The sequence below is a fragment of the Pelodiscus sinensis genome, chromosome 23, assembly GCF_052426305.1.
Source record: "Pelodiscus sinensis isolate ZL-2025 chromosome 23, ASM5242630v1, whole genome shotgun sequence".
NCBI classification, from domain to species: Eukaryota; Metazoa; Chordata; order Testudines; family Trionychidae; genus Pelodiscus; species Pelodiscus sinensis.
The window spans coordinates 10902613-10925572 of NC_143074.1; the positions used below are offsets into that span (position 1 = coordinate 10902613).

The 22960-nt window shown below is 47.1% G+C and overlaps 1 protein-coding gene across 1 annotated transcript in view; it reads left to right on the plus strand.

The window, feature by feature from the left end:
* The window catches only part of EEIG1 (estrogen-induced osteoclastogenesis regulator 1), a 60395-nt gene extending 38009 nt beyond the window's left edge, over positions 1 to 22386 (plus strand). The window contains exons 3-12 of the mRNA XM_006136328.3: positions 4132 to 4252; positions 4592 to 4621; positions 9716 to 9832; positions 10397 to 10443; positions 11946 to 12100; positions 13478 to 13582; positions 13895 to 14084; positions 14288 to 14409; positions 16595 to 16664; positions 17480 to 22386. Of these exons, the coding sequence (XP_006136390.1) occupies positions 4132 to 4252; positions 4592 to 4621; positions 9716 to 9832; positions 10397 to 10443; positions 11946 to 12100; positions 13478 to 13582; positions 13895 to 14084; positions 14288 to 14409; positions 16595 to 16664; positions 17480 to 17525 (1003 nt within the window). The 3' untranslated portion in view covers positions 17526 to 22386. The remainder of the gene's footprint in view (positions 1 to 4131; positions 4253 to 4591; positions 4622 to 9715; positions 9833 to 10396; positions 10444 to 11945; positions 12101 to 13477; positions 13583 to 13894; positions 14085 to 14287; positions 14410 to 16594; positions 16665 to 17479) is intronic.
* Positions 22387 to 22960: the final 574 nt, after the last annotated feature.

The window sequence follows — 22960 nt, forward strand, 5'->3', positions numbered from 1 at the left end:
GAGCCAGGGCTGCGGTGAGGCTGTCCCTATTGGGGCAGCCTCACTGTGGCCCCAGTTCCAGCTCCAGCAGCTGCTGTGCGGCCTGGCTAGCAGGCCCATGTGGAGACCAGCTGTGACACTGGGGTGTGTGGCTGAGGCTGCGTGTGGGCGGGGGGGGCAGCGCCTGCTCCAGCAGCCGAGGCCAAGGCTGCCAAGTGGGCGACTGCTCCAGCGGCTAGGACTGAATAACATAATATGGGGGGCGCAGGAGTCAGGGTTGGAGTGTATGAGGGCCCTGGAGCTGGGGTACATATATTGGCAACCTAGTAACATTTTATTTGCATATTCATTATTTGCAAATGTACAGATAAAATGTTATTGGTCCGCCAAAAGTTTGTGAATGGGTTTGCCGGTCCCTGCTATAAAAAAGGTTGGGAACCACTGCAATATGTGACTCGCCGGAGGCAGACAGGATTCTCTTTGTCCTGTATCCTAATTCTTCAAGTTGTAACACGGCCTTTCATTCACTGCTTTGAACATGGATGTCTCCCTGCCTTGATGTTGCAGGGCTTCTATCAGTCCCAAATGCCCCCCTTGGGTCTTTGAAGCACATATGGCATTTTATTTGTATTTTTGACCTGCTAGATTGATTTCTCATCCCATGCCCAGAGAATTTTCCTTGATGAGTTCTCAGCACTTGTGCTACCTGCCATCAGAGCAAGTTAATTGCATTGCATAAGTCTGAGTTCTTTGAATAATTCTACCCTCCTGCCCCCCCCCCCCCCCTTTTTAATATATATATATATATATAACAGCAGTTCTCCCAAGTTGGCTGGTGCTGAGGATGCTTTATTGTGAGAAACCTTTCATAGAATCATAGAGCTGGAAGAGACCTCAGGAGGTCATCAAGTCCAGCCCCCTGCCCAAGGCTGTGAACCAATCCCAAATAAATCACCCCAGCCAGGGCTTTTTCAAGCCAAGACTTAAAAACCTCTAGGGATGGAGATTCCACCACCACTGTAGGTAACCTATTCCAGTGCTTCACCACCCTCCTAGTGAAATATTTTTTCCTAATATCCAATCTAGACCTCTCCCACTGTAACTTGAGACCATTGCTCCTTGTTCTGCCATCCTTCCTCTCTGAGAAGTGCCGCTTTTGGTCCTAAAGCATGGAGTAGTGGTTTGAGCTAGGGATGTTAAAATGCATTTAATTAAGTAAACGTGTAACTGCTGAAAAATTCAGCAGTTATATGGTCTCACACAGGTGGCAAGCGGCTCCCCGGGACGTGGTGCGCAGAGCCGGCTTTTAAGCCAGCTCCCCACGAGCACCGGCTTCCACCTATCCATCCTCCCAATCCCTCTGACTCTTATATCTCTGATACACAGGCTCCCTGGTAGCTGGTGCACACAGAGAGCCAGTTTTTAAGCCAGCTCCCCGCACATCCTAGGAGCCTGCATGTAACTGTGAAGGTTAACCAATGAGCCCGGGCACAGTTACACTTTAACATCCCCAGTTTCAACGCAGAAGTGGGAACCAGGAATTCCTCAGATCTAATCTTGACATAAGTCACTAGAATCCCTCTGACTTAGAGACAATCACTAGCTGTTTTCCCATCTGTAAAAGGGGATGTGGCAGTTCCCTTTGGGGGCATATAAGGGAGGATTAAGTATTTTTGAGCTAATAGTAATCATCTTATTCTATTTCCCTGCTGGGTTTATACAAGCCACACGAATGAGAGGCTTGTTAGGCTTCACCTTGAAGTGTGGGTCAGACTATCCTGAGATAGAAACAGTATTGGGGAGGTTTGGGAGCTGGTATTGAAGCTATTTCCTCCTCACACCTCTGATCTCGTTATCTTGCGTTATGCTGTGGTTGGAGATGGGGGTTGCTTTTAATAACTAAAGTACAGAATAGATGTGATCCCCTGGTTCCTTTCTCTTTTTCAGTGTGCTAGAAGGTGGAGGGGAGAATCCTTGTGTTGAGATTGCAAACTAATAGTTACAAATGGCAGGATTTATTGCCTCTCACCCCCAAATACCCTGACAACTTAATTGGCTCGAGGCAGGCCTGAGTTATAAATAGATATGCTCCTTTGTTGTGAATAGCCCCAAGCACCCTCTCTGCAGGGATATCCAAACAGGCCTCCCATGCTCAAGCACACAGCTTCCCAAAGAAAGGATTTGTTCCAAATCTTCCCTTCCCTTTCCCTTCCCCTGCTTCCTTTCAGGGCCTTGCAGAGGCAAGAATCTGGCTCTGAAAACCTTGTAAGTTACAATACAGCCAATTCTCTTTTTGCCTTTATTTCTCTCCCATCCTGTGGCTCAGGCTACAGTAACTTGATTTAAACACCTTTTGGCTTGCCTTGTGTTGCTTGGATTAGGTAGGGGATTGGATGGCAGCTTTCGCCATCCCCAAACTCCCTCTGAGCACAGGTTCTCCCCTCCCCAGTGCCATCTCTCTCGTGGGCTTGGGCAACCTCTGTTGTGGGTGCAGTACATACATCCCAGAACATAGCACAGGATCTTCAGCTGGCATGGTTTCGGTCTGTTGTTTCCCTGCTTCCTTTCCTGGGCTCCCACAGGCAGAGCCTCTGTCCCCTAAGTGTCTCTCAACCTTTCCAAATTAATGTACCACTTTCTGGAGTATTGATTTGTCTTGTATATCCCCAAGTTTCACCTCATTGAAAAACCACTTGCTCACAAAATCAGACATTCTGTGTCTGAACACGAAAGTGTCACAGCGCTCTATTACTGAAAAATTGCTTGCTTTCTCATTTTTAGCATCTAACTATAAAATCAATTGTACTTCTCTTTCAGTGTATTGTATGTAGAGCAGTATAAACAAGTCCTTATATGAAGTTTTAGTTTGTACTGGTGTCACAAGTGCTTTTTATGTAGCCTATTGGGGAACTAGGCAAGTCTCTAGATGAACTGATGGAAGACCTCTGTATATTTCCCAGGGGTACGCACGCATGCTGTTATGGCTCCTTTCTCCCTCTGGCATGATAAATGCAGAAGTGGGGGCCAGGCTTTGGTATAAAACTTCCCCCAAAATCTTAAAAACCTAGATTTTTGGGAATAAAACTTCCACTGCCACCACCCAAATATTAATAACGAGATTAGGAGAAAGATCATTTGGGAAATCTCGCTCCTATTATAAAAATCAGGACACACAAGTAACCAATGCCAGGTTAATAAAAAGAAAAGAGAAAACTTTTATTATTACAACAATATTCCTGTTGCAAGCATAAGGATCAGATGGAAAGGTAATAAAATATACTCATGGAGGAGTTACACCATGGGCTAGAACTTAGTTAAAAAGAAACGCCAAACACCTCTTAAGCAGTGCCAGATCTCAGATCCCATACCCAACCCTTAAAACAATAAAGCCTAACGAAACTACCTAAACTTTACCCTACTTACAGAAAGTGAAGAATTGTTTCTTGGAGAGAGAGAGACATGCTTGTCTCTCTCTGTAGCTGCAGAGGACTCTCCCAGAGAGAGAAAAAGGAGAAAGGAAAAAACCCAAATTCCTTTGTCCCAGTTTGAAAGTCCCACCTACATTCCTACTGGTCACTCCACCTGGCTAGGTGTAGTTAACCCCTTAATCCCCAGGCTGCTGGCTAACCCTCATAATTATGACACATGCCCTGAGAATCACTGCTCTAAAGCTGCTGAGTTGGAACCTAGAATGAGAACAGAGTTATGGGATAGGTAATGTGCTTGCCTTGTAAGGCATGTGGTTAAATTTGTGACCACGGCCTAGCCAGCAAGATGGGCTAGAAACTAGTTCTTAAACTTGATTCCAACAGAGTTTAGCCCCATCCACACTGGATTATCAGCCAACTAAGATGTTTAGCTGAAAATGTTTGAACATTGTCCCCAAATTCTGTTTTAAAGCTCAGGGTAGAGGAGCTGTCTAATAATGTGTCACTTGGATTGGACCCTGTCTGCTGGCCCGGGGAATTCTCTGGCACCTAAATACCCAGAACTGAATGATAATTTCAGACTGAGGTTGATTGGAATGTCCTGCAAATGGAGCTTTGCAGATCTGAGAGCTCTTCGCGCCAGAAGGTTTTGCAGCTGGGATTGGCTTGATCAGCTTGTACCTTCTTTTCAGGCTGATTTTTCATGATTTTTCCCCCCCTATAGAGAAGAAGTGCAGGAGAACTGTGTCCGCTGGAGGAAGAAATTCACTTTTGTGTGTAAAATGAGTGCCAATCCTGCCACTGGTCTCCTGGATCCCTGCATCTGCCGAGTATCTGTGCGTAAGGTAAGTACCTGACTCACATCTGTCATGGGCATATCTGCAACAGCTAGATGTATTAGTATAACTCCATGACTGTCATGTCCTGGAGATGTGAAAGGAATTAATGGACTCCAAATGGTGATCAGAAGCTTTGTGCTTGCGCTGGTTGACTGGAAATAGTCCCTCATGCATCCACACCCCACCTTCCCCCTGTGAAGGGGAGCCTAGCAAGGTGGTACCTAAGTGCCAGGGAGGGGTGAAATCCTGGATGCCTATTTAGCACTGACAGTGTGATGAGTTTCCCTTTGTTCCCACAGTAAAGCTCATCGCTCCTTTTCCTGTTTTTCGTGTTTCCCATTGTAGGAGCTGAAGGGCGGAAAAACCTACTCCAAGGTAAGAGAAAAAGCGTGCAAAAGGAACAGAACGCTGAGCTTTCCTGAGTTCACTCAGTGCCTCTGACCCATCAGTGCTCTGATCAATGGCCAGCGATGGACTTTCTCAGGAAGCAGGGCTGTGTTTGCGTTAAAGCAGTGTGAGGAAAGAGCAGTTAGTTGTAGTTGGGGATGGGATTATTTCATTTCCCCAAAACTGAAGGGCTGTGATTTGCTGCGACAGAATCCAGATCCGATTGTGTGAATTCTAAAGATGGGGCTGGCCCAAAACTGCTGATCCTGCACATCCTTAAACTTAGGGGAAGTTCCTAGGCAGATGTGAATTCTGCTGCTCAGAGTCATCCTAATAAACAGACACCCACACACCCGAGCTTGGACACCAGGTACCCGTGTTTGCTGGCCCTAAGAGCTGTGGCCTGGAGCTTAGCTGGAGTTAGTGCTTTCATGGAAAGCACTGTACACATGGAAAAGAGATTGATCAACCAAGGGGTTTTAATGGGGAATTGATGACTTTTCTCCTTCTGGCAGGCAGTCTCTTCCCTCTCTTATCCTGCTGTAGGAAGGAGAGATTGGGTTGGTTTAAGAGTCATAAATCTGCATGGTGCCGAAAGTGTTTGGCCTCTGTGAAATGAGTTGAGGGTCAGTGCCCAGTGGGCAGGTTTTCTTGTAACATAAAGTCCCGTTGCAGTTTGTTCCAATTAGCACCTTTTATTGGCAGTGTCTGAGACCAAGGATGGAATCTGCTTTGGAGCCTGAATGAGGCTCTCACCCTTGCATGTGGGTGGAGGAAGCTGTTGCTGCCCACACTGAGGTCATAATTAGTCACAGCACAGGAACAGTCTCCAGGGCTGTCCATCCGTTTCTCATTCGCTAAATTCACATTTGAAAAAGCCGTCTTTCCATTCTTTAGAGCTGCTGACCCAACAAGAGAGCCACACAGCTTGAGGGACATGCATGTAACATGGTTAGCAGCGTGCATACATGCCTGTTCCCTCTTTAGTCTAGGTCCTGAATTTTCACTTACTGCTTGGAAGTGTTGGATTGGAAGAGCCTCTGAGAATGTCACTGCAGAGTTATCCCAGGCTTTTACTTGGGGGTTGCATGCACGCACACCCACCTTTGAGCTGAGTGTAGTGGTACTTTAACCCTGGGATATCTGGCCCATCCTAAGACATACAATCGCCCAATGCTGCTTTCATTTGGGCTGATAGCCTATGCCCCTCCCTGCCTCGCTGCAAAGTAGGCAGGTTAAACTACTCAAGTACTGATAATACTTTAAAGCCTTCCCAGAAGGACAAACAAGTCCTCCCACAGTTTACTGGGAAAATCATGGAGCCCCCACTACACCACAAAAGAACCACACAGGTAAGTGCAGCATGGCTGAGAACACTGTCACACCACTAGTGCTTTGCAGGGTGGCTGCTCATACCTGTGCTAGGTAAACCCCCATGCCAGTCACCCAAGAAGTAACCTCTGAAGTGAAAACCTACCCAAAGATAAGCAGAGATGGTGGTGGTGACCAACCAGTAGATCAGGAACTACTGGTAGATCTTGGAGCCTCTAATGGGATCCTGACTGGTTTGGCTGGAAGAGTATCATCTGCCCCTTCCCCCCTCCCTCACCCACCCCCCACTGCCCTGCTTCTCTTGCTCACTGTCTTGGAGCTGCCCCAGGAGCATCCTCCTTGCTCTGCAGGGTGGGAAGACAGAAACACCCACTAATGTCAGGGTGTCCCCCTTCTCCCATCCCTGTACCCCCCTCCACAGAGTAAGCAGGGCAGAGCCTTGGAGAAGAGGTAGGGCAGGGCCAGGCATCAAAGAAGGGGTGGGGAAAGAGGTGTAGGGTTGCCAGGTGTCCAGTATTGGCCCGGAGAGTCCGGTATTTGCGGGCTCTGTCCGGTTAAAAACAAAACAAAATACCAGACATGTAAAATGTCTGGTATTTTCTGTTTTTCTTGGATGGAAGGCTGCTTGGGACATTCTTCCCCAGGGAGTGGGGGGGCATTTAAGGGCATACCGACTGTTTTTGTGTGTGTGTGCAGTTGTTCATGGTGTTTGGGGGAGTTGTTGTTTTTTGGGGGGGTGGGTTTGATGGTGTTTGTTTGTTTGTTTTTTGTTTGTTTGGGTTTTTTTGCGCTTAACAACTTTGGTCCCTGGTGGTGGTGGTGATGGGTTTTTTTGTTTTTTTTCCCTCAACTAATTTTTTCCCACCATGTTCGGTATTTTTTGTGAAAGTATCTGGCAACCCTAAAGAGGTAGGACAAGGATATTTGGGTCTGAGGTAGATCCTGGATTGATTTAAATTCAAATACTGATCTTGTGTTTAAAAAGGTTGGAGACCCCTGCACCGGATGGTTTGTGTGGCCTAGGCATCAACAAGTTGCATGCAGATGAATATCCTTCCCACGTTGCAGGACTCTTCCTTTCTCTCTTTATCAACTCCTCACTGTGCTCAGCAGAACACAATCTCCTTGAGCTGTGAGAAGAGCAGTAGCCCAAAACAATGAAGATATCACAGGGCCTCTCCTGCAGCGGTGTGAAGGTTAAACGGTGGGGGCTGGTGCAGCCTCTGCCTGTGGCAGGCCTGGCCCGAGCAGTCTCTGTCTGTGGCAGGCCCAGGGACCCCACAGGCCGGGGCTGTTCTGACTGCGACACCGGAGCAACCCTTGCCTGCAGTGGGGGAGCTGCAGGCAGGTGCTGCTCTGACCAGCTGGAGCAGTGGGGGTGGGCCACTCCAGCCCCGTGGCAGGTGGGGGGGAGCCACTCCAGTCTGTCTGGAGTAGACCTTCTGCTTTAATCTGTTAACTGGTTAAACAACATATTAATTGGTTAGCCAATTAAATGGGATTTTACATCCCTATTCTTCTGCTGTTACTGAGGGTACTGGGCCCTTGTGAACATTCTCCTCAGTTCTGCTGCCAAAGTGGCTATGAGATGCTGAGACTCGCTTGCTGATGCTTCCAGCCGGCTTTGTGCAGAGGACAGAAGTTGGGTTTGGCCTTGATATTAATGTCGCTGCAGGAGGGTGGGCAGACCAGAGGTGTTATGAATCTGGGCCAGCGGCATGTACTGTTGAAGTGGAAACTTCCTTCTCCCCACCCAACCCTCCCGTTGTCCATAAACCGGATGACAGTGCTGTCAGCTGGTTGGAAAAATGAGGGAATGGGCTCTGAAAGGTTACAGCTGAGAACATCCTTTCATTAAGGGATCCTTCCTCCTGCAGTGTCTGACTTCCAGCAGATCCCTCCCTGTGCTGGGAGTCTGCTTCCTGGAAAATGTTCCTGGCCCCAGCATGCTGTGTAAAGCTTTGCATTACTTTATTCCCCTGCAGTAGGGGAGGTGGGTTGTATCTGTGCAGTGGATAGTAGGGTGTCAAGGTTGGTCCACCCTAGGGAAAAGATGCTGTGTAATGGTACAGACAGCTCCCTGGCAGCGGGGCTGGAAGGTGGTGTGTAACTGTTACCGGTAACCAATGAGCTCCTGCTTATTGGTTAACTATTTAAACAGCTATTCTCTTATATCCCTACTTTAACCTGAAAGTGTGGCCACAACGTGAGCGTTGGAAGCGTGCTCTATGGAAACTGTCTGTATGAGGCACCATGACCTCGTTGACACTGGTGCTTTACAGCGCTGTAATTTGCTGTGCTTGACCCTAAGTTCACACCCCTGAGCCAGAAAACTGCAGTGCTGTGAAGTACCGGTGTAGAAATAGCCACTGATGAGCTTGGGTCAGCCTTTTTATTCAAGAGCAGAAGGAATAGCATTGTCCCTTTTGAGTGTCAAGCTGCTGGCCTGCAAGAGAGAGTGGAGTTTGTTTGCCAACAGGTAAGAGTCAGATAAAAACGGGAATTCTGAACTGAGCCCCACTCAGCTGTTTCCAGTGGCAAGAGAAAACTCACAAGATGAGAAAATGTTTCCTTGTCTGCTCCCAGATAGCTTTCTTAGCAACCGGGCTCTGTGCTCCTTCCTAAAAGAAGCTCAAAACCCCGAATCTATATTGCAGTTTGTAGTGTAACAGCTGACATTGTATTCCCTGAGAGAGAGGCCTGCCCATAGAAGAGTGCAAGGCTTTTCTCACTTGCAGTTGTGTAACTTGTTCAAACGCATCGACAGGGCAGAGGCTGCAGCTGGTTCTGATTGGACTGAATGGATCAAAGAGAGCACTTTTCACCAGAAAATGCAGAGAATATGAGCAATCATATTGGCTTCTTTGATTGACACGCTCACCTGGACTATGATCATAACAAATCTTCAAAGGACCAGGAGTGCAGAGAAGCACAAATGCTTCCTTTTTACTCAGTTCTTAGATGTTCCCCTATCAACACACTTGCTCTGTGTATTTACTTTGCTGCTTTCCTTCTTGTCTGCTCTGTTTATATTTTGTTTTGCATTCTCACTCAACCTGTGTCATTTCTTTTCTAGTTTATGAAAAGAACTAAGGTTTAGAAAGATTAAAAATCTCCTAAAACATTCCTTTTCCTTCCTGTTTACCAAACTTTCTGTTGGCTGACTAACCATTACAGGGGTGAGGAAATGCTGTTCCAGGTGCATGCCTTCAGAATGGCTAAGATCTAGGGGGTCTGGGTATTACTGAATGGCCAGAGGTTTATAACTGGATATTCACAATTCAAGCAACTTCTAGCTTGCTTGTCTGATAGTCTTGTTCTTGTTTCTCAGAAACAGTGTGTCAGTTTCATCTAAAACGAGATCCTTTCATCTCTTGGCTTGCAGGCTCCAGTGCATTCTGGGATGCCTTAGTACATAGAGTGCCGCCTTATGTTTGTGTATGTGATTCTGTTTTTTCCACATCATTGACCTGAGTGCCTTCTGCGTCCTTGGTTATGCAACAACTGCAGGCTGGTTAACACTGTCCTGCCCAGAGCTAGCAGTGTGATTCCTTCCTCCATTCAGGGGCTTCCTACAGGCTCCTAAATGTTCACCTTTTTCCATCCTCAAGAGTAGATACTAATGTAACCACAATTGCACAGTGGTTTGCATAGACCTCTGCCTTGTTCCACAAACGCATTCTCTCAGATGGTTTTTTGTGTGATGCACTGTCTCTCTTGAGCTTTTTTTCTGTCTTCTCTTGGCCACAGCTGGGTTTTGCTGATCTGAATCTGGCAGAATTTGCTGGCTCTGGATTCACTGTCCGATGCTGCTTGCTGGAAGGGTATGATACCAAGAACACCCGGCAAGATAACTCCATCCTAAAGGTACATAGTGTCCCCAGGGGAGGGTCCTAGAGTTTGGTGCATTCTTCAGAAATCCTGCCTCAGTCTGTGGTACAGAATTTTGTTCCCAGCCTTCCCATTTGCATCCTTGTGGGCTGGGATGTGTAGCATAGCAGCACCTTCCCAAAGCCAGACTGGAGCCAGATGAGCAGTTTCTTGCTTCCACACAGAGCAGTCACTCTTGGATTGATGTGTACGAACATGCAGTTAAACAATAGCATTCCAATAACAGCCTGTAGCTAAAACATGAACAGGAAGAAAGTCTTGAGTGCTCCATTGGAGCTGCTATAGCAACATCTTTTGAGATGTTGATATGTCTTGGCATAGTGATACTAGTGGCTTAAAATAATGCCCTGCTGTATCCCCTAAAATTACTTCTGTGTTGGAGGAAAAGGCAGTCCAGCTGATCCAAAGTGCTGTGCAAATTCCCAGTTCCTAAGCCCCCTTCACAGTCACAGGACCCAATGCTGATATCCCTACAGAGGACTGACTAGTTTGGTGGAATTGGCAGTTCCTAACGACATGTATCATTTCCATCTCCCCTAGGTCATAATTGGAATGTCCCTGCTCTCTGGGGACCCCTGCTTCAAAACGTGAGTTGCTCAATCTTCTTCCACTCCTACTGGGCCTGTGCATTTGCTCTGGGTCCTAGTTCATTAGAGAATAGACTTATTTGGAACATTTGATGGGTTTTTGGCCTCAACGCTGTTCCCTAAAGGGTGCAGAATCCTAAACTGGCCTAGATCTGATAAAACCCAGTGACGTGCGAATATGATCATGTGCGTCTTATCCATAGATCACATAGGCAGTTTTATAACTTCTCCAGAAGTACTGTGGGGGGAGGGGAGCAGGCTAATGACTGGGAATGTGGGCTCCGGCATTCTAGCTTCCTCTCTGCCAAAGACTGTGTATGACGTGGGTGGTTCACTTATTTTCTCTGTGCTTGTTCACTCATCTGTAAAGTGGAGAAAACATTTGGCTCTCAGAGGTGTTTGAAAAGCATTTCTAGATATAGAACTCCTTCTCTCAGTACAAGTTCAAGGTCACCTTTTAACTCTTAGAACTGCCAGTTAGTAGCATCTGACACTTAATATACATTTTCCAAAAATGTTCACTGTATCAAGAGATTAATGATACAAATGAGCAGATGAGATGAACCATGAAGACATGAGAAGTAATTCTTCTGCTCTGCTATGCACTGATTAAGCGTCAGTTGGAGTATGGTGATTGGAGAAGGTCCAGAAAAGAGCAACAAAAATGATTAAAGGTCTAGAAACCATGAGCTATGAGTGAAATGTGAAAGAATTGGGCTTGTTTAGTTTTGAAAAGAGAAGACGGAGAGGGGACATGATAGCAGTTTCTAGTACGTAACAAGGTGTTACAAGGAGGAGGGAGAAAAATTGTTCTCCTTGGCCTCTGAGGATAGGACAAGAAGCAATGGGCTTAAATTGCAGCAAGGGAGCTTTAGGTTGAACATTAGGAAAAGCTTCCTAATGGTCAAGGTAGTTAAACACTGGAATAAATTGTCTAGAGAGACTGTGGAATCTCTATCACTGGAGATATTTAAGAGCAAGTTGGATGGACATCTGTCAGGGATGATCTAGATGATGGTTTGTCCTGCCACAAGGGCAGGGAACTGGACTTGATGATCTCTCAAGGTCCCTTCAGCTATGTCTACACAGCAGCATTATTTCAGAAAAACTGATGTTATTCCAATGTAACGTAGTCCATGTCGACACAACAAGCAGTTATTGCAACATAATGTTGAAGTAATGTCCAGGGAGAGCACATGGTTCCAAAGATTTTAAGTTTTAGTGAACAGTTCTGGTGTCTGTTCTTTTTAAGAAAGATGTAGAAAAATATGGTGACGACCCAGAGGAGAAGCAAAACAAACTCCTTGCATAAAGGAGTGCTCTCTGCTTAGTTTATCTAAAACATTTGAGGAGGTGACTGGATTAGTGTATGAGTCTTGCAGACTTCCATCCTTCCCCATAAGGAAGCAAGAAGGAAGGGCTCTGTTAGTCAGTCACCTCTTAAAACTGCTGTTTCTGCTTGGGTAATCTGTGTCTGATATCCTGTCTTTTGGCTATTGCAGGCCTCCTTCCACAGCCAAATCCATTGCCATTCCGGGACAAGACTCCTCCCTGCAGTTGACCTGTAAGGGCGAGGGGACTACCAGTAGCACCAGTGGCTCAGCCACTATCGGAGCAGTGCGCCAGGCCAAGTCAAGACCCACCATTCTCAGTTCAGGTACAGGCCCTCTGTTCCCAAGACTGATACATCACTTTGTGAAAGGCTCATGAATCTCTGTGTGTTATGCTCTTCATCACCTATCCTAAAATTGAAGAAATCCCAATGTAGCTGAGCAGGGGGAACATGAAAGTCTGTAGCACTTATCTTTCTCTTAACAGAGGAGAAAAAGCCATTTCTTCTTGCTTCCAGGGACTGATTTAATGTGTGGCTTGCAATCCAGTCTAAGGTGCCCCTCACTTTGGATTCTCCTGTATTGAATGACCTTTAACACTGTTCACCACTTTGCACTTGGGTTTGCTCAGGCTGATGTTTAGAAAAGTTCTGGTGCTGCTTTGAGTGCTACAGAGCCTGAGAGCTAATGGCCTCATTCCAGCTGCTAAAGCAGAGATTTTAACCTGCCATTTTTCAAGGACATTAGTCTCCCGTAGCTCCTCTCTTCAAAGTGAATGGGCTCCAAATATACTGTGACCAACACACATCGCACCAGAATATGGAGCTACCCAGTTCCCCTCAGTGGGTGCAGAAAAAGGTCAATGAGTCCTTTTTAAAAAAAACAAACAAAAAAAAAAAACCTGGCTTACAGATCTACCCAAGACACCAAAAATGCCCCTTACAGCCTCTTTACACACAGGCAGGGATGGGGAAATTTAGCGGGTTCACCGACTCTTCAGGCCACATTCAGAGGTGATGTAAATGATGTTGGAACTCACCCGTAGGAGAGCAGAAGAGTGGGGATAACAATGGGAAAAGCAGCTAACAGGAAGGAGTTACTGTCCTTGCCTTGTTTTACCCCATATATCTGTCTGACATGCTTCAGTCTCACCCATGGGCTGAGTTCCAGTCTGGGGTTTACCATCTGTGACTCAGGTCCTACATCCGACTTGACACCTGTGAACATGAGGGGCAAATTGATTCAGAGCCTTAACTGTCAGTCAGCTTGCCACAACCTCCTGGCCTTTCCCTCCCTGTTAGGAGCATTGAGAATCCTGCCCCTTTGGGGTTTTGTACCCACCCCTCTGTCCCTCGTCACTTGAAAATCCTTGCAGCATGCCAAGTTGCTATTGGTTTGAGCCTGATCCCTTATGAATAGCTTTAGACTTGACCCATCATCTCCGTGGGCATGAGAGATTGGAGGTCCCTGTTAATTCCAGAGTTGGGCACCCTATCAGCCACTGAAAGGGGTGACTGCTTTGACAGCCTTTCCCTACTACTATCGTAAATGATCCCTGGCAGCTTCTAGAACTGCATGTATCAGAGCAGAGTCACTGCACTGCCCTTCCCTGGCCGAGTGCAGCAACATCCCATCCAGCTTTTCTGCAGGAAGTGGTGAATGGTCTGGCAGAGAGATAATGCGAGTGCTCCATTTTTTGACAGGTGTTCCAGAGGAACCAGACCAGAATCTGTCCAGTCCAGAGGAAGTGTTCCACTCAGGGCACTCACGGAACTCCAGTTATGCCAGCCAGCAGTCCAAAATCTCTGGTAATTGTTGACTTGCTGAACTTTGGCAACTGTGACCAGGAAAGTGCAGGTCTTCAGATCTCTAAATCTGTTTTCCTGGGGTACCTTCCTCTAAGAGTAGGTCAGAGGAGTGGCTGTGACTCAGAGCTGCTCCTGAGCCTTCTATCTGAACTTTCAGTTGTGTGATGACTGCAGATCCATGTAATTCTCCTTTGTGGATTGAGGGCCTTCGCCTCTTCAGTGAAGCTTCCCTGCTTGACCTGGAGACTTAGCTATTTGCACTGTGTTGCTATGGGCTAGTAGGTTTGGTTGGTAATGAGTCTCTATCCACAGGTTATAGCACGGAGCACTCTCGCTCCTCCAGTATGTCTGATTTGACCCACCGCCGGAATACGTCCACCAGCAGCAGTGCCTCGGGGGGGCTCAGTTTGACAGTGGAGTGTCCTGAGGGAGAGCGGGACCACAAATTAGAGAAACCACCTCGCCCCCCAAGACCAGCCCTCCTGTTGGATAGGTCATCCCGGTAAGTAACAGTACAAGGATGATGTCTCTCTGGATGGGGGAAGCCTAGGATCTTTTGCTCTTCCTTTACATTTATGGTCTCAAATTTACTGTTGCTATATCGTGAAAGGAAGAGGCTACAGCTAAAGGACACAGCGCTAGCAGCCTGAACTGAGATACTGAATCTGTTTTGTTTTGTTTTGTTCGTTTGTTTTTCCCTCCCAGAAGGAAAAAGGATTCGGTGGAGAGTCACCCAACCTGGGTGGATGATACTAGAATTGATGCTGATGACATAGTGGAGAAAATTATGCAGAGTCAGGATTTCACGGATGTCAGCAACACTGAAGGTGAGATTGGTACAAGGCACAGAGGGGAGACTTGCTGCTTTTCTTCCCACCTTAGCAATATTCATCACCCTCTTTAATTCAAACTCTGGCATCACCCGATGTTGCCTCCAGTGTTCCCTGTACACTGGGGCAGCCCAGCGTCACTGATTAATCAGCCCCACCCAGTCTAAGGTTCCGGGCTCATTGAAGGGAGCTGACTGACTGGGCAGGGCTGATTAATCACCTGTGAAACTGCGGCCACCATGCAGAGGGAACACTGGTCACCCCCCACACCCTTGTAACTACTTTTGACTGAAATCAGAGTGTACTTGCTACCGTTACAGGTATCTCCAACTGAGAGGCAAACACTCCTGCTCTTGTCCATGTTCACTTTTGACAGCATTTTGTGTGTTGTCAATATCACTGCTCAGTTGCATCACCCTCCTGCCTGGCTCTGATGGTAGCTCCTGGGCATGCTTTTTCCCATGCTATGCAAGAGGGTATTTGCCCATAAACAGCAGCTGCAAAGCTGAAGAGAAAGTGGTGGGAGAGGTGTGCATGTGTGTGTGCATGTGTGTGTGCATGTGTGTGTGCGCCCACAGAGGAAGAAGGATGGGTCTAAACCAGGGGCATGGAACCTTTTTAAGTTGGGGGCCACTGACCCACAGAAAAATCAGTTGGGGGCCACACACAAGTGAGAAGCAAAAAAAAAAAAACCTCCACCTTGCTTTCGTAGCTCCCAAATGAGGACCAAAAATGAGGGGTTCAGTGTGTGGGAGGGGTCTGCTAGGAAGCAGGCTTGGGGCATGGGGTCTGAGCAGGAGGCTGCAGGAGTGGGTTGGGGGTTTGTGGGTCTAGGAGGGCGCAGGAGCAAGCTGAGGTGAAAGAGCTGGGCAGGAGGTAGGGTGCAGGAGCAAAGTGGGGATGGGGTGCTGCAGGAATGGATGGGGTGGGGGGGCATGGGTGGAAGGAAGTGTGCCGGAGTGGGATGGGGGGGGTCTGGGCAACAGCAGGGTGGGATGCAGGGTGTGGGTGGGAGATAGGAAGCAGGAGCGAGCTGTGAATGGGGAGTCTGGGCAGGAGGGGGCATTTACCTGGTGCAGTTCCCCAAGGAGACACATGTCTCTGTTGCGCCACTTCTTCCAGGCACTGCCCCCTGCTGCCTGTATTGGCCATGATCATGGCCAATTAGAGCAGTGGGGGGGGGAAAGCCTCCAGGCAGTGCTCTGCTGTGCTACTGTTTCCCCTGCTCAATGGGGAGAGGAAAACAGCAGTACACGGATTCACTTCCTCCCCCTGCCAGGCAGAGTCCATGGGTCAGATCCAGCCCCAGGCTTGCCTGGCTCTGGCCAGTGAGACTCAGGGTCCTGTCCCCAACTCCAGTTCCACAGGAGGGGCATGGGGGACCACAGTGCTGGATTTCTGGCCCTTAGGTTCCCCAGCCCGGTCTAAACATAGTGGCACGTGGCCTGACCAAAAGACTCTTATGAATACTCTAGGGATGTAGGGGGAGAAGCTGTGTCACTCTTTTTAAAGGAATTGAAACCAATATTTTTTTTTAATTGATCAGTTTATGGAAAATTTCAAATAGTCCTCTTAAAAAAAACAAGTATTTAAACTAATTTTCTTATCTGTTATACAAACTACAGCTTAGATTTACTAGAACTCTAAACTTTAATCTAATTTGCTGTTCATTACTCACACACACCATTGTTTGCCTTTGTCAACTTGGATGATTAAAAACAGGTTATCATGCTTCATTAATGAATTTGCACTCCACTCTCTGGGGGGGAAACTAGACAGAACAGAATAGGGGTCCTTCACTGTGGTATAATGATGAGACTGCAAATCCTGCAGAGGAATGTTTGTCTCTTGAGTATTTAATGATACTAAGGATTCCTTAATTCATGACATGGTTTAGAAGTTTTTTAAAACTGGCCATCAAAACTAAAACCATATTTTATTAAAACGTTGTTTTTAAAAGCTTACTCTTGCGAAGTCTGATTTGCCCAAATAGCCTTTCCTAAAGCAAGGAGGCGAGGGAGTTCCAGGAAGCTTCACAACCATCAGAGGAAGAGTTAAAAACACCCGTGCTGACAGAAATGGAATAAAATAGCTCTGTTAGCTTGCTGGGGAGTGTGTAACATGGCCCATAGGAGACACCTGGGGATTTCACTGTCTTTTCTTCCTCTCCCCCTGTCTGCAGACAGTAACCTGAGGCTGTTTGTGAGCAGAGATGGCACAACTACACTGAGCGGGATTCAGCTGGGCAACAGGTATGAAGAGACCAGTAGCGAAGAGACTTTTGAAGATCATGATGATTTGGTTCCCACATTAATACTCCTGGGATCCCTTTAGTCACAGGATGCAGTTGTGCTTGTGTGTATTCAGAGTTCAGCAGAAGCTTGGCGGGGTATTTGATCTTGACTGCTTAGAAAAGGGGAGAGGGAAGGTGTGTCAAAGTGTACATCGGGGGCGGGGGAATGATCTATTTTTCTCTGCTTTCAAAGCCTGTTCAAGGCTGGCAAACTTTGTTGCCTCCTGCAGGATTATAGCAAAACCACAAAGCCTAATTAATTCTCCATTCTACGCAGCATGCTTTCCTCTTCCTCCTGGAGGAGAGTTGCTATTAAATACAGTCTTTCCATACTGCTTTGCACCTTTCATCACAAATTCAAAACCTTTTACATTCACTAAACCGTACAAGCACCAGGATGAGTGGAGTTTGGGGTGAAGTGTCTAATGCAAAATTACACCAAGTCGATAGCAAAGCCACGGCTAGAGCCCTGGAGTGCTAACCTCTACCCTGCTCTAATAGACAGCTTCCCCTCTGGAGCCTTTCCAGGTGTCCTCTGCTTAGCCACTTTCATCTCTCGCAGGAAGGAAAGGTGTGTTACAGCCGGTTCTCTGAACAGCCTTGGGATATTGATTGCCATTTGCCTGCCTGGCTTTTGTTATGCAGGCTGGGTTAGCTATTTTCAATATTTGTATTTGTTTGGAAAAAATCCTGAACTCTGAGCTCTACATGGAGGGTTCTGTGTTAATCTAAAAGTGTAAATACAAGACCTTGTTCTTCTCCTTCCTCCTGCAGGGCCTCATCTGGAGTTTATGAGCCAGTGGTGATTGAAACCCGTTAAATGTGAAGAACAGGGTAGACCTGCTGGCAACAGACTCCTTCCCCCGTCCTCTGCCACATGGATGCCAATCTTTACCTCTCTACATGCAACATTCCAGAAGGGATTTCTCCAGACCCCTCCCCTTACATTTGCACTGCAGCACTCCTCTGAGACCATACCACTCCAGAACCTGCACTTTTCCTGACTTGGCATTAACTCCCCATTCATCGCAATGCTTCCAAACCCCCCGAATTCCCTGCAGATCTAAGGGTCTGTCAGGAAGCCGCTTCTTTGCTGGAGGATGTTCCTCCCTTCCCCAGTCCCTCATTCCATGCATTGCTTCCTTACTAGGGACTTCTCCACTCCAAATCATTGGGTTGTACCACTGTGAACTTTTCAAACCACTGAAGGGGGTAACCAGAACTGACAAACCAGGAGAGCAGCTTGTGGTTGAAATGACGAGCTGGCCGCTTGCAAGATACTTGATTACGCTGATTCTACATTATGGATGGCAAGGAAACTTCACCTCCGATGGCATCATTTTACTGAGCAATGAATCAAAAAAACCAACCCCCCAGTCATCTGCTCATAGGAAACGTTTCCCAAAAGTGCATTTCAGAAAATAGACTGAGATGGAGCTCGATGTTAAAGGTTAAATGCTACCGCTTGTTAGCAAAACTAACTGCAGTACTGACTTCCACTGCTGGGCATGGGAGGCCACTTTCTTCGGTTGCTATTAGCAGGAGCACTTTAGAGATTCTGTATGTACCTTGAACAGGGGCTATGATTGGTTGTGACGGTCTCTCATGTCATGGCAGGAGTATCTAAACGGTTGTCTTTCTCAGCCAGAGCCAGTCACGGAACTGTTTCTGGTGGGCAATTCTTGCTGTGTGAAAAGCAAGCCATTGTCAAGCCAGTTTCCTCCTATGTGGAGGAGAAGCTTTAACGAGTGCAAAAAGAACTGGCTAAATGCACTGGCTATGGCAGCCATTCTCCTCCCCTCCCGGGGTGCTAACTCTGGGTCTGACATGCAGCAGGCTTAAGCGTCTTGGTTGATCTTTTCATGCTTCAGCTTTTTCTAGTTTCTGCAGTTGCCTGACATGTTAACTGCCCTTTTCCCTGGCGTGATGTGGCAGAAAAGACGTGAGCCTTTTTCAGCTCCCTGCAGGCTGCCTTTGCAGCTTTTGCTGTACAGATGCTTTCAGCCTATAAGCTATTTCTATGTGGTGCCCGTTCCTTCTTTGCTGTTGTCCTGTAGTAGCACTCAGAAGCCATGCACTTTGACTAACAGCACACTCCAGGTGACTGGCAATGTACATGTGCGTGTGCACACATCCCCTCACACACAAACACGCTGTCCCATTTAGTCGAAAAAGAGATTTGTAATTGATCTTTTTGTGTGTGAAATTCTTAATGATGGCCAAGCTTTTTTCAGGATTAAAGGTTGTGTCCCTAGGTAACTAGAACACACGCAAGTGAGCTGCTGGGAAAGGCAATTCCGCCGAAGACTGCAAGACTGAAGGGGCCTGGATTTCTAGTCTGACAAGCACAGGAGGCTTGGGTGCTGATTCAGTGAGCAGCGTAGCGAGGCTGGTTCTAGCTACCGATGCCACGGACCCTCCAGTTCCTCTTTGCTTGCTGTAGCTGTGCAGACAGCATCTTAGGTGTGCACTTTTTCTTTAGCTCACCTACCTTCCCTCAGAGGAAATTAACCAGTCTTGGCCTAGGCCCGTCCAACCTTCTGGCTGAACGTAGGAAAGCGCTCTTGGTTGGACCAAGGCCTCACTGAGTCTGTCTTTGTCATACCTGCGTGCGTTTTAATTCTAATCTCCTCTCCACTCAGGTTGGCACTGGGTAGCAGGTTGGTGAGATGCTCTGCTGCCTTAGGTAGGGGTTGGCTTTACACTGTTTAGGACTCCAAGGGGCTGGAGAAGGGGGACATGGGTTGCTTGCCTCTCCCTCCAGAGCTGCTGCCAAAGAGACTGGGTTGGCTGGTCCAATCAGTACAGGAGCCCCTCCAGCAGTAACTTGTGCTGTTTTCCATGTGGACAGAGGCACACCCACCATTCCCATTGACCTCAGTGGGAACTGCGGGCATGCCACACTCTTGGAAATTGGCTCGTCTGCAACCTTGCAGCAGCAGCTCAATGGCTTGAGAGGGGACAAGTAATACAGGAAGGAGTCCAAAGCCAGGTCAGTTTAGCTGCTTCCCTCTTGTTACTTCAGCAGTGGCTGGGAACCAAGAGCCTGTATTCTGGGCTCCAGTTGGCGAGAGACAGCTGGTCCCTGAGGGACATTTGCTGTTAGACATGTCACAAAACACCCTTTGGAGTGAAGGGGGAACTAGCTCCTTCAGGAAGACGAGGGGGGGAGCAGGTTAGCTTTCCAGAAACCGTGTCCTCCCATCACCAGGCTGGCAAGCAACCCTAACCTCTGATCCTGAGACATTGGAGAGCTGCAGCCTCTGTATAGATTGTTGTCTTTGCAGCAGCTCAGTGCTCTGCTCTTTAAATTCTTGACAGGTTTTTGGTGCCTCTGGGTCTTGTTCCCTGGCAGTTGTTGATGACTTTGCAGACCTTGGCTTGTTGGCAACTTTTAGCTCAGAGCCCGCAGCTATAGTCCTGTGGAACGTGTATAGTTCAGCTAACCTTTGATTGGTCAGAACAGGGCTCGGACCAGGGGGAAGGAGAGAGTGGTCTTTCTGCATACCACACCAAATTCCAGCTTTGCATCCTCACTCCCAAGTGATGCTCAGCAGTCCCGCAGCCTGGTGCTGCGTGTGTATTTTGGAGCATCAAGGGAGTCTAAGCTGGCACTGGGATTGTCTGGACAGCAGATCTGCTGCCTGGCCGGAAGCTTTGTATCTTGCAAGCACTTTTTTTCCTTGTGGCATTGCCGGTATTTGTTGCTAGTTGGGATGCTAAAGAATATTTTGTGAGTTTGTCAAATTCAAACCACTGGTTAAGTTTCCTTTTTTTTTTCCTTGAAGTTTATTGAAGTTTTATAAACCCAGCAGGCTGGTATTCTTTGACTGCATTGTGATGTTGTCATTGTTTCATTGGTATTTTATTCCTGGGGGAGTAAAGGGGAGGTAATTTTTCCTCCCCCAATTGTCTGTTTCTCAGGGGATCCAGAAATGAACAAAGGAAAGGCCCCATGGTGAGATTTTTGCATCCCTCATCAGTGGTGTAGGCCCTGGTCTCAGTTGCAGGAGAGCAGGAGGGTTAAGTTGGGCTGAGCCAGGGGAGCAGAGCTGGATTCCCTGCCTCCTGCCCTCAGCCCATGGGCCAAGTTGGAATGGCCTGGATCCCATACTCCCCGTTACAGCAGATTAACATTTCAAGAGCTTTCTATTTGGAAGCCCACCACAAAGCGTGGGATCTTCAGCCTAGTATCTTTTTTTACTAACTTTTTTTAAAGAAATTGTAAACTAAAGAAATATCTGGGAAGGGCAGATGGGAAGGTCGTGACTAGGCACAGCCCCCCAAATGAGTCAGAGAAGGAGACTGGCTCGGCTCTGCCCGAGGTGGGAATGGGGAAAGGATGGCCTAAAACCTCTAGTTCCTCTATGACTGGCACTTTAGATGGGAGCTTTCATGCTGTCCTGATTCCAAGTTAAGGACAGTCAGTTTTAGTGTCACCTTCTGGAGGGAAAGTTTAGCCCTTTTTAAATGTTTTTTTTGGGTTTTAGAGTGTTCTGAACTGGGCTGAGACCTGAAGAAAGTTGTTGCATTAAAATCTTAATAGGAGGAGTTGATTTTATTTTTTGTTTTGTTTTAAATTCATGGCTGTGCAGCTGGACTCTGCACTCACAACCTCTGGGAAACCTCACTGCAGGTACGCTTGAGACTCGATTACCCAGGTGAAAGGCTCCCCTCCTGGGGAGAGGGAGCTGAGCGAACCTTCCCTGCCCCTGTCCCTTAGCTGCCTTACCTCAGGAGCTGCTAACTAGTTCATTGCTCCTCTTCTCTTCCCCAATCCCACACTGAGGGAATTGCTGCTCCAGTGATTCAGTCCTGTGGACAGGGCTGGTCTCTCAGGGCTTGTTCCCACAAACACTACCCTGGTAGCTAGTGTTTGTGGCATTTACAAGCCACCGCCTCTACCTAGTGGGCTGATCCTGCAAAGTCCTCACCCCCCACCCCAGCCTTCAAGCTGCATTTTCCATCAGCCCTCCTCTGCAGTCCTATCCCATTCTCCTCCACAGCACTAAGGAGCTGTTACTCCTACCCCCCTGGGAAGGAGTGAGCATAGAAAACCTGGGAAACCAAGAACTTGGGAGAAGGTTTGAGCTGGAGGTGCAGCTGATCCTTTTACTTGCCTTGAGAGCATAAGAAAATGTTTGTTAAAGCCCATATTTTTTCATGTGAGGGAAAGGGGAGAGAGATCATGTTTTATTCTCTTAAAAGTGAATTGAGCTCAGAGATCAGAAGAAAAGCGCACTTGATTTATATTCAGATGCTCTAGAGAGAGATTACAGATATTTTTGGAAAGGGAATGGGTCTATGCAAATTTCCAAAATTGCTTGAAAGATAGTTTAACATTTTTTTTACTTTTGAAATCTAAAGAAGAGAAAATCTAATTTTTTTCATAAAGCAGAAGTGCGTGTAGAAAGAAGCTACTTCCACTACTCTATTTTGATGATGATTCTTGGAAAGTTGATGGGCTGGAGGGAATGACTATTTTCACCATTTTTATCTTGTTCCTCTAGTTTTTTGTTTCTTTTCTAATGGAATACTGTGCCGTCTTTGATTCAGCAGATCGTGTCTGTATTTTCTGTATCTGGTTCCTAATGTAGAGAAATAACAAATATAAGTGGAAATCAATATAATGTCAAAATGTTATGGTTTTGGGGAAAATAAAAGGTTTTTTTGGTACTTCATTTATTGATCCTGGACTGGTTTTTTTGTTTTGTTTTGTTTTTGCCTCCCAAATATATCCTGGGGTTCTTTGCATCTCCTTACTGATGGAAGTGAAGCAGTGGATATGCAGTACCACATGCAGTAGGCTCCTGCGTGTCCCCACAATACAAATAATCGACCCATTAAATCCCTCCATGAATTTGGGGATAACAGCTAAGCTACGAAGGGGCTGATTTAGCAGGGCTCTCCCTCCCTTGGCTTTGTTATTGGAGGTGGGTAGGAAGCAAAAGCAAGAGCGTCACAAATAAAACAACCCCCCCAGCAAAGTGGAGTAGATCACCTGAAATGGGCAGAGGATGAGAGGGGGGCAGGGCTTCCATCTCCAGTCTTGAAGAGGCATGCAAGAAAGATGCAAAGTAGATCTACCTTTAACTGCCTGAGCAATACATGCAAAAGGAGTTTGGTCTGCATTGATGTAATTGCCACCATCTTGCCCAACAGAAAAGCAGTGTTAGATCTGGGCATCCCAGAATCTATCTGGTGTGTCTGCTGCAGAGGTTCCCAGACTCCAATCTGTGGAACATCTGCAGAGAT